This window comes from Sander vitreus, chromosome 11, assembly GCF_031162955.1.
Source record: "Sander vitreus isolate 19-12246 chromosome 11, sanVit1, whole genome shotgun sequence".
Taxonomy (NCBI): Eukaryota; Metazoa; Chordata; class Actinopteri; order Perciformes; family Percidae; genus Sander; species Sander vitreus.
In genome coordinates, this window is record NC_135865.1 from 10,148,114 (window position 1) to 10,161,922 (window position 13,809).

Genomic DNA, 13,809 nt, shown 5'->3' on the forward strand with positions numbered 1-13,809 from the left:
TATATATAGTTAAATGAATAGTTTGGAATTTCTGAGTTTTCAGAGAACAAGATGTGATCTGGACTTAATCGGTAGCAGCTCCACTGACTTGAAGGATGAAGAGGAAGATGTGAACAATGTCAATGTAGAGAGAGAGAGCTCCGTAGATGTACTCCTCTGGGCTGATGGCCAACTCCCTATTTCCAATAAGAAGCTGGGTGTTGTATACTAAAAACTAACACGGAGAAAGAGAAGGCAGATCAAAGTAAAGTCATATAAAGAAGAGATGGGTTAGTCTGCTTCAGTTGTCTTTGTTGAGTGCAGGATGGAGATTTTGACAACAGCTGGCAAAACTAATATACTTTTTTTCCCCTGATAACCTCAAACATAGTCACAAACATTAAGTTACATTCAAAAATCATAATGTGTAGATATGTAGCTGTTTTAGCACTGTTGCTGAATGAATCCTAATGGCAACACATCCAATACTTGTTGAGACATTTCACTTAAAACCACCACTAAAGTGAACCACAAGTCAAGAGACCACCACATGAAGATACGTCCTCTGGGAACATTGACATGACATGTCTCTTTGTGCCAACCAATAAACTGGATGTTGAGATCTTTTACTGAACTGTCATTTGGGATACACTGCCCAGGAACCTTGAATGTCTCTTCAAAATTTGACAGCAATCCATCCAATAGTTGTTGAGCTATTGCATTCTGGACCAAAGTGGTGGACAGAGCGACAACACCCCTAGAGCCATGCCTCAAACACGGGTAAAGAATATCAAAGTCCAGTAGTAAATTTGCCATTAAATGTACTGATCATGTTCAATATCCCCAGAGACTCAACCCTTTCCATTTTACACCACTATGAGACCAAAAAATAGGCAGATTGCTGTGACATTTCCTGAGCACCTTCATGGTCCTATGGCAATAAACCATTTCACTGTCACTGATGGCCTTTCCTCTTGTGCCAACATCAAAACAAACCTGATGGATACAAATATCAAATTATGTTGCTAGGTCTAGCGAACAACGATGTATTTCTGGGTGTAAAGACCATTACGCCTCTTGTTATTCGACAATAACCTTGTCATAAATACCAGGCTCAAATGCTCTCCTTAAAATTCATGTGAGAGTAGACTCACCAGAGTGTAAACGATGGCTCCAATTGCAGCGTAGAGCATATGCAGCCAAGGGATCTGTTGAGTGACACAAAGAAAGGCCTCTGAATGTGAAATCAGTCACAAAGAGCTGCTACTCCTTGCACTGAGAAACACCAGTAGAGAGAGAATCAATTAAATTAGAGTCCTCACATAGTGGAAGGAGAGGACGATGGCCGTAACAATTCCAATGATCATGAGCACAACGGAAGCAATGCAGAGAAGTCCCCCGCAGGAGGTGAAGTCCACCTGTGATGAGAAACAAGTCATTAGTGGGATGAAAGTGAAGTTAATATGCTTCAAGGCACATGAAAGAGCAGTCAAGATAATTTGAAAGAGAATCAGAATGAGGTAAAAAAAGAGAAGAAAAGAAAGTTGGGTAAATGTGTCATCTTCCAGCCAAAACATTTAACATATTCATCTTGAGTTGCATCAGACAGAGAAGTTGGATTCACTTCTTATCCCAAAGTGTTATAAATATTTAAAGGAACTCAGTGCACCATTGTAATGCGAGACAAAGGCGTTCTTTTCCACTGACAACAAAGACATCCACTGACAAGCCACAGGCTACAGAGCTACAAAGACACACAATGTACATCTCCATCTACCTTGGTTTGGAAGCAGAAGATTGTGACAGCTATACAAACTAATGCTGTTATTCCCATGGCGAGCAACACTGCTTTTGTTTCATAATAGCTGTAAAAGATACATAGAGTGATTAAAACAAAAACATAAATGATCATAGGGTGTAATACATCTTCATCAAAATGTACTATATTTGTGTATTGTGGTGTATTGTCTAAGTTGGAGCCAAAAACACACCTCGAAATTGTTCCAGACATGTAAGACAAGGCGACAGTCTGCAAGATAAAACATGAAAACAATAAGGGTTTGAACCTTTTTAATTTTTAATTTTTTTAATCTTTATTACTGGATGTCTTTGTTTTCTTTTTATTATTCCTTACAATATGTTCTCAGTTTGGCCATATGGATCTAGTGGATCATACCCAATATTGGCTACTGACCCATGCAGTACTCTAACGGAAAGAATACTTACAAATACTCCTAGCAGCACAAGATTCCATGGGAAACGCCTCCTGAACACAAATTACAAATTGTGATGAGTATTTTAAAACGTATACAAACAGAAGTATCATTACTGGTTATGAATATTTACATAAGACATAACATTATCAATAGTAAAACTTTTCTAATTTATTCAGAAAGGCCAGGGCCATGCTTACCTCGGCTCTTTGCAGCAGACAAGAATGCAGTAAACCACAAAATAAACCACACTATGGAAAGATAAATCACAATGATTGTTACTGTTTATAACAGCATGCCATGAGAATAATAGCACTAAGAATATTGTGGATTCTGTCTGTTTTTTTGTTTTTTAATCTAATTGCACTTAAAATATGTTTTTGTTTTGTTCCTAGTGTGCAACTCACAAAGATGCCCAGTAGATGCCAGGGTATCTGATGACAAACAGCTTCACTGGTTCACTATGAAAGCACAGACAAAAGGGATCACTTGGAGTAAACTGTTCCTCACCCTCCATCAGATACATTAAGCTATGGAATATTAGACTGGGATGAACAGGGACACTTACACAAATGTAAAGACAGCAACAACTGAAAAGGTGACGGCAAGCTGTGCTGTTAAAATTAAGTAAACCTGCCCACAAAAACAAAACCAAGCAGTTCTGGTGAGCACACAAGTATACATTTCAGTGGCTGTACAGGATTGTCATTGGCATGTTAAACAACAAAAAGACACACAGTAAAAGTCTGTGTGACCAATGATGAAAATCCTTACCTTTCGAATGAAGGCATGCCGAACAGATGTGCTTTCCCACTGGGTGCTCAAAAAGTCTTCCATGACTCCTGCACAATTGGGAATAGCGAAGTGATAATTAAAACTTATTGCACTTGGAAGCTAATCTAAATATAATACAAGTCTTGTATAATTTCCTCAGAACCTTGGTTGGATGCAGGCACTCCAGCAGACAAAGTGGGTATTGTTGTGGGCATCCCAGATGGAGAGAAGCCAGGGGCTGCCCACATCCCAGCATGCGGATAGACACTCTCTCGGCCCCAGTAGTCAGGCGAGCCGGCGCACATGCCCGGACTGGGGCTGTAAGATGGAGGTGGTGGAAGAGGGAAGCCATGTTGTGGCTGGCGAGGGTAGTTTTCATACTTAGGATGGTGCAGTGCATCCTCGTAGGGTGGAGGATTATCAGTTTTAGACATCATGATCTTACCTTAAAGAGAGGACAAGTGGTGATGAGCTACATTAGACTTAAACTATACATGTGATGTACTGACATGACACACATTGACAATGTAACACATATGAAAGGTAAACATACTCAGAACATCCAATTCACTACTCATGTCTGGTTAGTATGGTATACACAGTTATCCAATTACTAAATAAAATGTGGTTGTGCAAAAACTACAATTAAAACCACCTTGTAATAAAGACAACAATCCAAATTTCTATATTAGTTATCTGCTGGAAAAAGCTATGTCTGTGCACAAATGAATACACCATAAAAAAAAAACCTAGTCTAGAAATGTCAGAACAATGACAGAAATAAGAACATTACCAAAAACAAAGAAAGAAATTGTACTCACCCGGTGGCTTTAGCCTGAGATGGGAGCACTGTTGATCCCTTCTGTCCTCTCTCTTTGGAGGTTTTGCAGACTTACACCACAGGAGGATGTCATCCTTGTAATAGGATATGTTCACTGAAACTTACACTGGTACTGTCTCAGAAAACATGTAGGCTACTCTGGTTGCTAAGGGCAGGCGCCTATTTAAAATTATAAAAAAAAAAATACAATTGAAAAACAAACCCAACAGACTGTTGTGTCACACATTTAGTTAGATGTTAGGTGCTACTTCCAACATTGAGTTGATTTTATTTTTTTAAGCAGTCATTCTGAGAATATTTAATTTTCTAAGGCCTATTAAATCTCCCTCTAAATTGGCCCAAATGTTATTATTATACAGCCTATATTGTCTCACTTTTAGCTATAGCTATAGCCTAATGTCAATCAATGTCAAAGGACAGTTAGACGTCGCTAAATTATTTAGATTATTATTATTTATTTAGAATTCTCCATTGAAACTCGGCTTTATTCCATTTTGACCATGACGCCATATGTATAATTCATAAATTAAGGTGGAATTAAGTCGTAGGCCTACATGACACATAGATAAATCAGGGTACAACTTATGAATTTGTTTTTGCGGTGTAATTAACTTTGAATGGGAATAATTTGACCTTAAAATAATGTATAAACTTAAAATGAAGTTAAGTTTGAGTAATTTTATTGACACAAAATTTAAGTTTACATTTCTGGAAAAAACTGGCAACTTTTTTTTTTACACACAGACGTTTCTTGTTTATAACATTTATACACGTTTCTTGTGTGTGTGTGTGTGTGTGTGTGTGTGTGTGTGTGTGTGTGTGTGTGTGTGTATAAACAAGAACCAACCATAAATTAGCGTCCCTAGTAGGACATACATACTTTTAGTGTATGTATGTGTATATATATATATATATATGTATATATATATATATATATATATATATATATATATATATATATATATATATATACATACACTAAAAGTTTGGGGTCACTTAGAAATTTCCATTCTACTCCATTCCACACAGAATACCAGCTGAGATCAGTTGCATTGTTTTTTTAACCAGGGCAGCAGTTTTCAGATTACATTATGTGCTTACATAATTGCAAAAGGGTTCTCCAATGTTGTAGACAGAAGTGGCTGAGGAAACGCTTGAAATCCATGCTTTTTGGTCTAAACGTCATACCCAAATTAAAAGTGGTAGGCCTACAGCTCCCATATACTTTGACACTCTGGGGTGTGCCTGATATCATTGGAAAAGTAACACTGCTGTTAGAAGTGTCAGGGTGATTCTAGGCCTTACTGACACAGAGTTACAGAGGCTAGAATGGAGTTTTTTTTATTTCCATCCAAGTCATACATCTGTAAAATGATTAGAATACACTGCTGTAAACACATCTGGTGAGATACAGACAACACAAGGTCATAGCCACATGTATCAGCTTACTAGAGAAAGAATCCAGAAGCCAAAAGACTCAAGAATGGATTTTATATGAATTTATTTCTATAGATATGTCTGTGTGTTTTTTTATTTCCATTTGAAAAATGCAAAGAAAAAAGCCAAACAAATACAAAATACATCACTTCTCAAATACACACCCACATCAATCACCTTTCCAATGATACCAGGCACACCCCAGAGTGTCAAAGTATATGGGAGCTGTACCACTTTTAATTTGGGTATGATGTTTAGACCAAAAAGCATGGATTTCAAGCGTTTCTTCAGCCACTTCGAGAACAGTTGAGAACCCTTTTGCAATTATGTAAGCACATAATGTAATCTGAAAACTGCTGCCCTGGTTAAAAAAACAATGCAACTGATCTCAGCTGGTATTGTGTCTGTAATGGAGTGGAATGGACATTTCTAAGTGACCCCAAACTTTTGACCGGTCGTGTGCTCATAATAGATAGATAGATATATACCTCGCTTCCGGGGTTGTTACGTCATTACGTTCCGCTGCAGAGGCTATGGCGCTTCCTGAGTCGATGATAACGCTGGTTGTCACCGCATCTTTCTTCTGTTTCTTCTGTTTATGTGTTCGCTACAGACGCAAAGTGCTCTGGAGAAAATTGTTGAGCAAAATAATGGCCCGCACGGAGAAGCCGTTGTTCCGAATCGCGTGAGTATATGACCTTCCTTAATCAAACAAGATAGTGTTGTCATAGCGGTGATTCTCGATAGCGGAACAACATCTATCCATTCGTATTAAGAGAGGCCGTCCCACCAAACTGTGTTCAAATATCTTCCAATTTGAAGTTGCTTTGCTAGTCGACAAAAGTACTATCCCTGACATTTTGGTCTAAAGCCTTTCTTAAAACGATAACAGTCACTGTTTTATTCGACATACACATACGAGCCATAAACGTATATTTTGACGACCAGTTTATTTTACGAGACGTTGTTGTTAATAATGGCATGATGCCATTAACCAACTAAATGTATAATAAAATTATCTCATAATTAGTGCTGCTTTGTGGAACACATTATCCGAATCGAAAAAAAGCTTTGATCTGTCGTGGTATTTTAACCAATGTAGTAGCTGATTAGCACTTTGGCCATGCTAAATTTGCAGATGTTTCACTTGAGGAGGCGTGACCCCCTTTGGAAGATGGTGACTACATGGTGGGGTTAACATTATCAACCTCTGCTACCACACATAATGTTTCCTAGCCTTTTGAATTGTTTCCCAGGTACACACTCTACACGAGGACCAGACTTGGCTACATGTTCTACAAGAGACAAATGAGAAAGGCGAGAGAAAATTTCCCTGCTGGACATTCCACAGCTCAGGCCATGGAGTTCAATGGTATGGGTTTTACCATTGTTCATACAGTGTTGCTCAATTGCTCCTCTGTTATTGTGGGGTGATGCTGAGTGCCATCCATACAAACCGAGTCCCTGTTGGTTGGGTCAAACATAGTGCATATGTTCTACAGAAGTAATGTTTGTATTGTTATTACCATCATTGCAAAGGTGCTATCATCTCAAGACATACTATTCCATTACCTTTAATACTACATGTCTACTTATACCACTCTGAATGGAAAAAGTGCAATATTTTCCTGAGTCATTCATTTTATAATTCTTTGTCTGCCCACAGGTATTAAAATAATTCCCATCCCGGTACTGTCTGACAACTACAGCTATCTTGTAATTGACACAGCCTCCAGTGTTGCAGTTGTTGTAGACCCTGCAGACCCTCAAACAGTTCAGGTGAATGCCTCTATTGTCAGTTGTGTGTGTGTGTGTGTGTGTGTGTGTGTTGTGTCTAGATATCTTTTCGTTTTGATATTTTTTGTTCAGCTCTATGTTATTATGCGGATAATGTGCAATTAGCCCTCTTTGTTGCAAGAGGGGATAGCTTGACTTGGCTTGTTCAACAACACATTGCTGCAGAAAAAGTTGAGACACGCCAAATATTTGCCAGATCTCTTTGCACCACATAAACATAAATGGTTGCTTTGACTCTATTTCAGTAACATTTTTTAGGTGTCCCACGCCGCTAAAGTGCTGTCAATGGTTGGATATCAATTTTACCTGAAATAGACCAAATATAAACTAATATCAATATGTGAGACAATATAGGATGATGAGATATGGCATGGTCCCATGGATGCTCTATCAATTCAGTTATATTTCAAAGCGTCAGCGTCAGGGGAAATGCCAAAAATGGCTGACAAAAGGTTAGGGGGGATAGTGTGACCATAGGCTCTGCTCATGGTGTCAAAAATGTTCATCCAGGAATTTGTTAATTTAGGGCAAGACCAAAACATGAGTATGGTTGGCAGGAGACTGGTTTGGAAAGTGGGGGAATCTCAATGCGCTTTTGAATAAAATGCTGCTGAAGTGTTGTTTTATATGGAGATTGATAGTTGTAACAGCACTTGTACATTTTCAGGAAGTTCTCAGGGAAGAGGGAGTGACTTTAGAAGCAATACTCTGTACACACAAGCATTGGTGAGTTTTTTAGTTTTTATACATGTATATTATTTTGATGTGTGGTTTGTTATTACATTTTTATGTATAAAAAAAACATGAAGAGATGGGGCTAAATATACCAAGTATGACAGATTATAAAAACTACTGTGTGAAGTGAATATAGTTAAACATGGTGTTCTCATGCACACAATTGCTTGTTTTCCTATTTTAACATGTGTTGTACCTAATCTAAGAGAAACACCCACAGTAATGTGAATACATTTTGAAAAATACATTTATACTTCAGATATTCTTTCCAGACTTAAACTCAAATGAAGAGTATGTGGTTGAAAATGCTGAGGCCAAAACAAGTGCACAATTTTCTAATGTGTCCACAATACTTGCAAGCCTCTACTTTCTGTTGCATTTACAGGGATCACAGCGGGGGAAACAAAGGGTTGAAAAGACTTCACAGCTCATGCAGAGTTTATGGAAACGCAGCTGATAACATTCCTGGCCTCACGCAGTAAGTCACTGCTCGCACAGTATAGCACACTGCTTCCCACAGAATCAGTCTGACTGTACTGAGTCCTGTCTAGTTCCCTCTGTCAGCAATAGTAGCAGCTGACTGCACGGTACATTATCATGGTATGATAAACTGTTCCAATATGCCTCGGTGGGACTATGTCCTAAGAACGGGGCCATCCTAAGCTAGACATCATCCAAACCACTGGACTAACGTCTATTTTCCAAAATGTTGACGATCGACATTACAACTTAAAACAGACAACTAGTTGTTGCCCCATTTGTTTAGATTGGAAAGTACATTTTAAGATCAACATCATTTTAAAGAAGGGGTATCTTTTAGGGATACTGCACACATACAGTCATGTGAACAAATTAGGACACCCATGCTAAAGTTGACTAAAAAGAGGAATAAAAAAATCATCTTTAGGAAATTGATCTTAAAGCCTTAATTAAAAAAATGAGGAAAAATCCAACCTTTAAGGACACCAATTTTCTTTGTGAATGAATAATGTATCGTAAATAAATAAATGTTCTTCCTTAAAATACAGGGGGCATAAGTCAGTACACCCCTATGTTAAATTCCCATAGAGGCAGGCAGATATTTATTTTTAAAGGCCAGTTATTTCATGGATCCAGGATACTATGCATCCTGATAAAGTTCCCTTGGCCTTTGGAATTAAAATAGCCCCACATCGTCACATACCCTTCACCATACCTAGAGATTGGCATGGTTTTATTTCAGTTAGCCTAATAGCTGGTTTGATTTGCATTGAGAGATGCTTTTATGGAAAGTACCCCATGCCAATCTCTAGGTATGGTGAAGGGTATGTGATGATGTGGGGCTATTTTAATTATTAATTAATTATTCCTCTTTTTAGTCAACTTTAGCATGGGTGTCCTAATTTTTTCACATGACTGTATATCAAAATACATTTTTTTAAGATCTATTTTTGTTCAGAATAAATCAGTTAGCTCCAAGTTCAGCCATTTACTTCCCAATGCCCCTTTCTGCGTATTAGGTAACCTGCTGTCATAAAAACTCTACATCTTACATTTTCCTTTTTTTGTGTACCCAGCCCTCTCTCACACAAGGACTCAGTCACAGTTGGCTGTATGCACTTTAAGGCCCTCTTCACTCCTGGACACACAGTGGGCCACATGATCTACCTCCTGGATGGCCAGGCGGTCGACGCCCCCTCCAGCCTCTTCTCTGGTGACCTGGTGTTCCTTTCAGGTTGTGGTGAGTTACAACAGAACGGGTGCTATAGAAATGATCATATAGGACTGACATGTGGTTCAAAGCAACTATTGCTTAAACAAAGAAGACACAGAAAATACACAACAACCGAGACCTCTGTGATGTGTCATGTGAAGTCATTCTAGACATAACGTTGGTCGTTGTACCCCCTAAGCCTGCATTCACACTGCCTGCGTAAGCCATCAGACTGCGGCAAAAACGCAGGTCTGCCCATTCATTTTGAATGGGGGTAGTGCGTTTAGGCTGCGGCGGGGGGTGCTAATGTGCCTTTTCTTTTACTTCTCATGTACAATATGAAGTAATAACTTCCATGACCTCTGAATCAGAAATGGGTTGTATTTCTTAGCAATTGACCACTTTAATGTATTTTAATTTAATATTTCACAATTTATTTTTACCTTCTAGAACTTGCAGATAAATAAACCTGTTCTTGTTGTTTTCAGGGAGGGTGTTTGAAGGCAATGCCACAACAATGCTGTCCTCTCTGGACACAGTCGCCTCCCTAAGTGATGATACTTTATTATGGCCTGGTAGGAAAACCTTCACAGTTTTTAGAGTCAAACAATGTGTGTCAGTGTTGTGTGATGTTGATGTGGTGGTGGTATGAATGTGTTGCTGCGGCTTGATTTCTGTACTTTGATAAACATACTGCAGCACAAAGTCTTATAAGAGGCGACTTCTATAGATTGTACGCCTTTTAAGTGAGGTTATGCGTGTGAACATGCTTTCTTATTTTTGTGCCCACTGGCTATCCATCAGGTCATGAGTATGCAGAGGACAACCTACTGTTTGCTGCTGAGGTTGAGCCTCGCAACGCTGCCAGGGAAAGCAAATCTCAGTGGGTGCTGCAGCAGCGAGGCCAGAAGCTGTGCACGGTGAGAAATTGTATATCTCCATTGTTATGCCTCTGTAGCACGCCATTCCAGAGAGGATTCATGTTGTCCAGCACCTGGGAAGAAGGGTTTATCATCTGCCTACAGTGAATGCGTTGTCGGTGCCCGAGCGCTCCTCTTCCAGGCTCTCACAGTCGAGTCTCATCTGTGATACAGTCTGCAGCAGAGCAAAGGTTCACTGTTGAGTGAAGTGCCTATCCAGAATTTAGATGAGTTTTTATCTGCCATCTATACAACATGGCACTAGAGCCAGTTTCACACATTTGCAACAATAGGCCTTTTTTACAACATATATTTTGACTAGTCATAGCAGGAAAAGCACAGGTGTTACTGATAACATTAACAATAGCTGTGTTCTATTCTACTACTCTGTTCTAAGTGTCCCAGTAAGCCGTGACAGTGTGACACTCATGGATATATATGTTTTATATCCATGGTAACAGTGAGCCAGCATGCACAGTACCTGGACACTGAAACAGAAGCAGCTAAATGGAAGTCAGCCATTATTAGTTTTATTATTTACACCTGTGCTTTCCCCCCGCAGTGACATTTAACGTTTAAGCAAATTATCAACTATAGTGGTTTATCTGGCTTGCTGTGATACTACCTCAGCTAGTTTTTTTGACAGTGCTTCTTTTGCTGGATATCCATTAGCTATGTATTTTAATTTGTTATGTGGTGGCGAAAGAGAGCTTTACATTAAACAATACAATAGCAGAAATTCACATTGACACTTGAACTCGTTGTTTTAGCTGCTTTTAAATTCTGTGGTCCAGGGGTTTGACGTCTGGATTGGCAATCACTGTGGATTATGCCCAATTAAATGCATGAAACTAGCTAAAAGGGGATTTATTGTTGACGATGAGACGTTTTGCAGCGTTTCAATTGGGACAGAGATGCAGAAGTTCAAAGCCGTGCCGGTTTAAGTTGGCAATCACTTGTTACCCACAATTCTGTTCCGCAAATGAAGGGCATGTGTATCACTGTGACTGCTAGAGTTAGACTGTTTACATCAACTTTGAGGAGGGCTGGGTTTTGACGTGCTCTTCATTTTCAGTGTCCCTCCACTGTCGGAGAAGAGAGGCAGTACAATCCTTTCCTGCGCAGCCACTCTGCGGAGCTCCATCTGGCCCTGGGTGTCGAGCAGTTCCAGGATGAAGACTGGACCCAGTTCAGGGCTCGGGTGCTGGAGGAGCTGCGAAAACGCAAAGACCTCTTTAACAGGAGATAGTACTGGAAACACTTAGGCCAGCTAAACACTGGAAAACAGAGGAGCAAGCTCACCTGTACTGGACAGTGGTACATTGTAAGCTAAAGATGAGCAGAGCTCTTAGGTACAAAATGAAAGTCTGTTCAAAGAAACAAAAGGGTATTAAGTAATTTTTGACCATTAGGAACATAGTGGCAACTTCATTATTACATGATACTGATCAATAAGCCTATTACCTCTCCACATACTGTAGAGTATATCATGCTAATTTTAATAATAAATGATTGCCTCTTTAACTTAAAGACATAAACAATAACATAGATCTGCATGTGTAACTTTCTGTTATTTTAGGTACAAGCTAATTTCTGATCCTGGTGTGTGAAACAGAACAGGTCTGCATACTACATGGGTTAATTTAGCATGTTAGGTACTGTATTTTTATTGCATAGTCTGGTTCATTGTTAAGGTAAGTAATGCATTGTTTTAAAAACCTGACTTGAAAATCTTTGGTATGCTGGATTTACTTTTACAGTGTTGCTGAAGAGGAATTAACTTCTCCATGGAAGTTGTGATTTTTGGACTTGAGTAATTGATTGTAAATATTTGATTTTGTTATATTCTTTTCAACAACATATTGGTACGATAATTTAACAAATCTCAAACACTCTTCGCTGTCCGTACTTTGTGTTAGCACAATGTATGGGGGAAAGTCTGTACACTAAGCCTTTCATGTGGATTTTTATTTGCTGAATCTAAGAGCCAATCAAGTATTGATAAAGATATTAAGTAAAAGATATTCTGCTTACATTAGTTCTTTACGATGCACGTGGTTGGGCCCTGTTTTGCTTTTTCTCACCAAGTTTAATTTTGTAATTCACGTTATCATTTTTTGATTAACCGGGACCCACAGGTATTGGAGGTGGAACACAACATTTGTTCTACTATTTTTCAAGTGTTAGTAGTTGCACGGCGTGAACGTGAACAGCAACACGTGTGAAGGATTAGACTGGTAGCGCATCGCCATGTATGAAACGTGACTGAATTGCTGTTGAAGGGATGATGGAAATAATTTAACGACGTACAGGGTGATGTTGAATCAAGCAATCTGAATGCATACACTATGTTTCGCAATCACGTTTTACTTTTGTTTAAAATGTGTAATATTTAAGTAAGATGGTGATGGAAATATTTCAATTTTTTTTTTTTCTAATATGAGAATACAATGTGACATTGACTGCAGTACTCTTTAAAATTTCAGAAAGAATGTTTTATAGCCAATTTGAAAACTTTGGAAACCAAAATTGTGTATTTTTGTAATATATTGAAGAATTTATTATACTGTGACAATACAAAGGATGCACATTATTTCAGTATAATAAAAAAAAATATTCTTCCCACGCACATATGAATAGTTTTTTGTGTATGTGTTCATGCAAAGGAAATGTAATGCAGATAGAGATGGGCCAGAATGCAAAGGAATAAACCTTTTAAACTGCTGAGGAGCTATGAACACTCTTCAGATGCCTCCATTGCTCCTGCAGTAGGGCTTGTATCAGAGCACCTTGTCCCCTGGTGGTTGTTGACTAAAATCTTATTCTGTTTGTTTGATGCAGATTCCCGTCTTATTTGCATCTGTTTGAGTTATGAATACCACCACATGGGAGACATGTTTTGTGATGTTTTACTTCAGGTTACGTTTTAATGAGGAAATGTGAAAGTAAACTTTCATTCGTTAGAGCTGTGTGTGTTGTATTTATAAGTGTTCAAAACTGACAGCTGAGTTATTTTTCCAACTGCTAGAACTTCACTAAACTCAAATAAGAGAGTAACCTACTTTATGAACATGCAAAAGATTCTCTACAAGACAAGAAAAAGGTGAACTGAACTTTGTGTTGACATAGCAGTGTAATAAAACAGAACAAGCAGTGGGATTACAAACCAATTTGTTGTGTCTTGGGTCCACCTCAGGTGCTAGATTTTAAGTCTTCTGTATAAATCAGAGGAGAATGTTTTTTCCAACATTATGATGCTTCCATTCCATTTAACTGCAATCGGAGCAATCGTTAATGTCAGTAACACCTGTACTTATGTCATTACGAGTCAAAACGGCTGCTGTGAAAAAGGCCTATTACAGATGCACTTCTTTTTTTTTTTTTTAAATCAACAATATCGTGATCATAAATAACTGTACA

The 13,809-nt window shown here is 38.5% G+C and overlaps 2 protein-coding genes across 2 annotated transcripts; one reads left to right on the forward strand and one right to left on the reverse strand.

Moving 5' to 3' along the window:
• Positions 1 to 3: 3 nt before the first annotated feature.
• LOC144525085 (protein lifeguard 3) lies at positions 4 to 3,403 on the reverse strand. Its single transcript, XM_078261572.1, has 11 exons — positions 3,130 to 3,403; positions 2,967 to 3,034; positions 2,761 to 2,825; positions 2,600 to 2,653; positions 2,393 to 2,443; positions 2,206 to 2,245; positions 1,971 to 2,008; positions 1,757 to 1,844; positions 1,302 to 1,397; positions 1,134 to 1,187; positions 4 to 214 (listed from the first exon to the last, which is right to left on the reverse strand). The coding sequence occupies exons 1-11, from the start codon at positions 3,401 to 3,403 to the stop codon at positions 65 to 67; spliced, it is 978 nt and encodes a 325-aa protein (XP_078117698.1). The 3' UTR covers positions 4 to 64.
• Positions 3,404 to 5,753: 2,350 nt separating this feature from the next.
• pnkd (PNKD metallo-beta-lactamase domain containing) lies at positions 5,754 to 13,114 on the forward strand. Its single transcript, XM_078261573.1, has 9 exons — positions 5,754 to 5,929; positions 6,501 to 6,616; positions 6,911 to 7,023; positions 7,709 to 7,767; positions 8,162 to 8,254; positions 9,333 to 9,496; positions 9,958 to 10,044; positions 10,274 to 10,389; positions 11,465 to 13,114. The coding sequence occupies exons 1-9, from the start codon at positions 5,778 to 5,780 to the stop codon at positions 11,636 to 11,638; spliced, it is 1,074 nt and encodes a 357-aa protein (XP_078117699.1). The 5' UTR covers positions 5,754 to 5,777; the 3' UTR covers positions 11,639 to 13,114.
• The last annotated feature ends 695 nt before the right edge of the window (positions 13,115 to 13,809 follow it).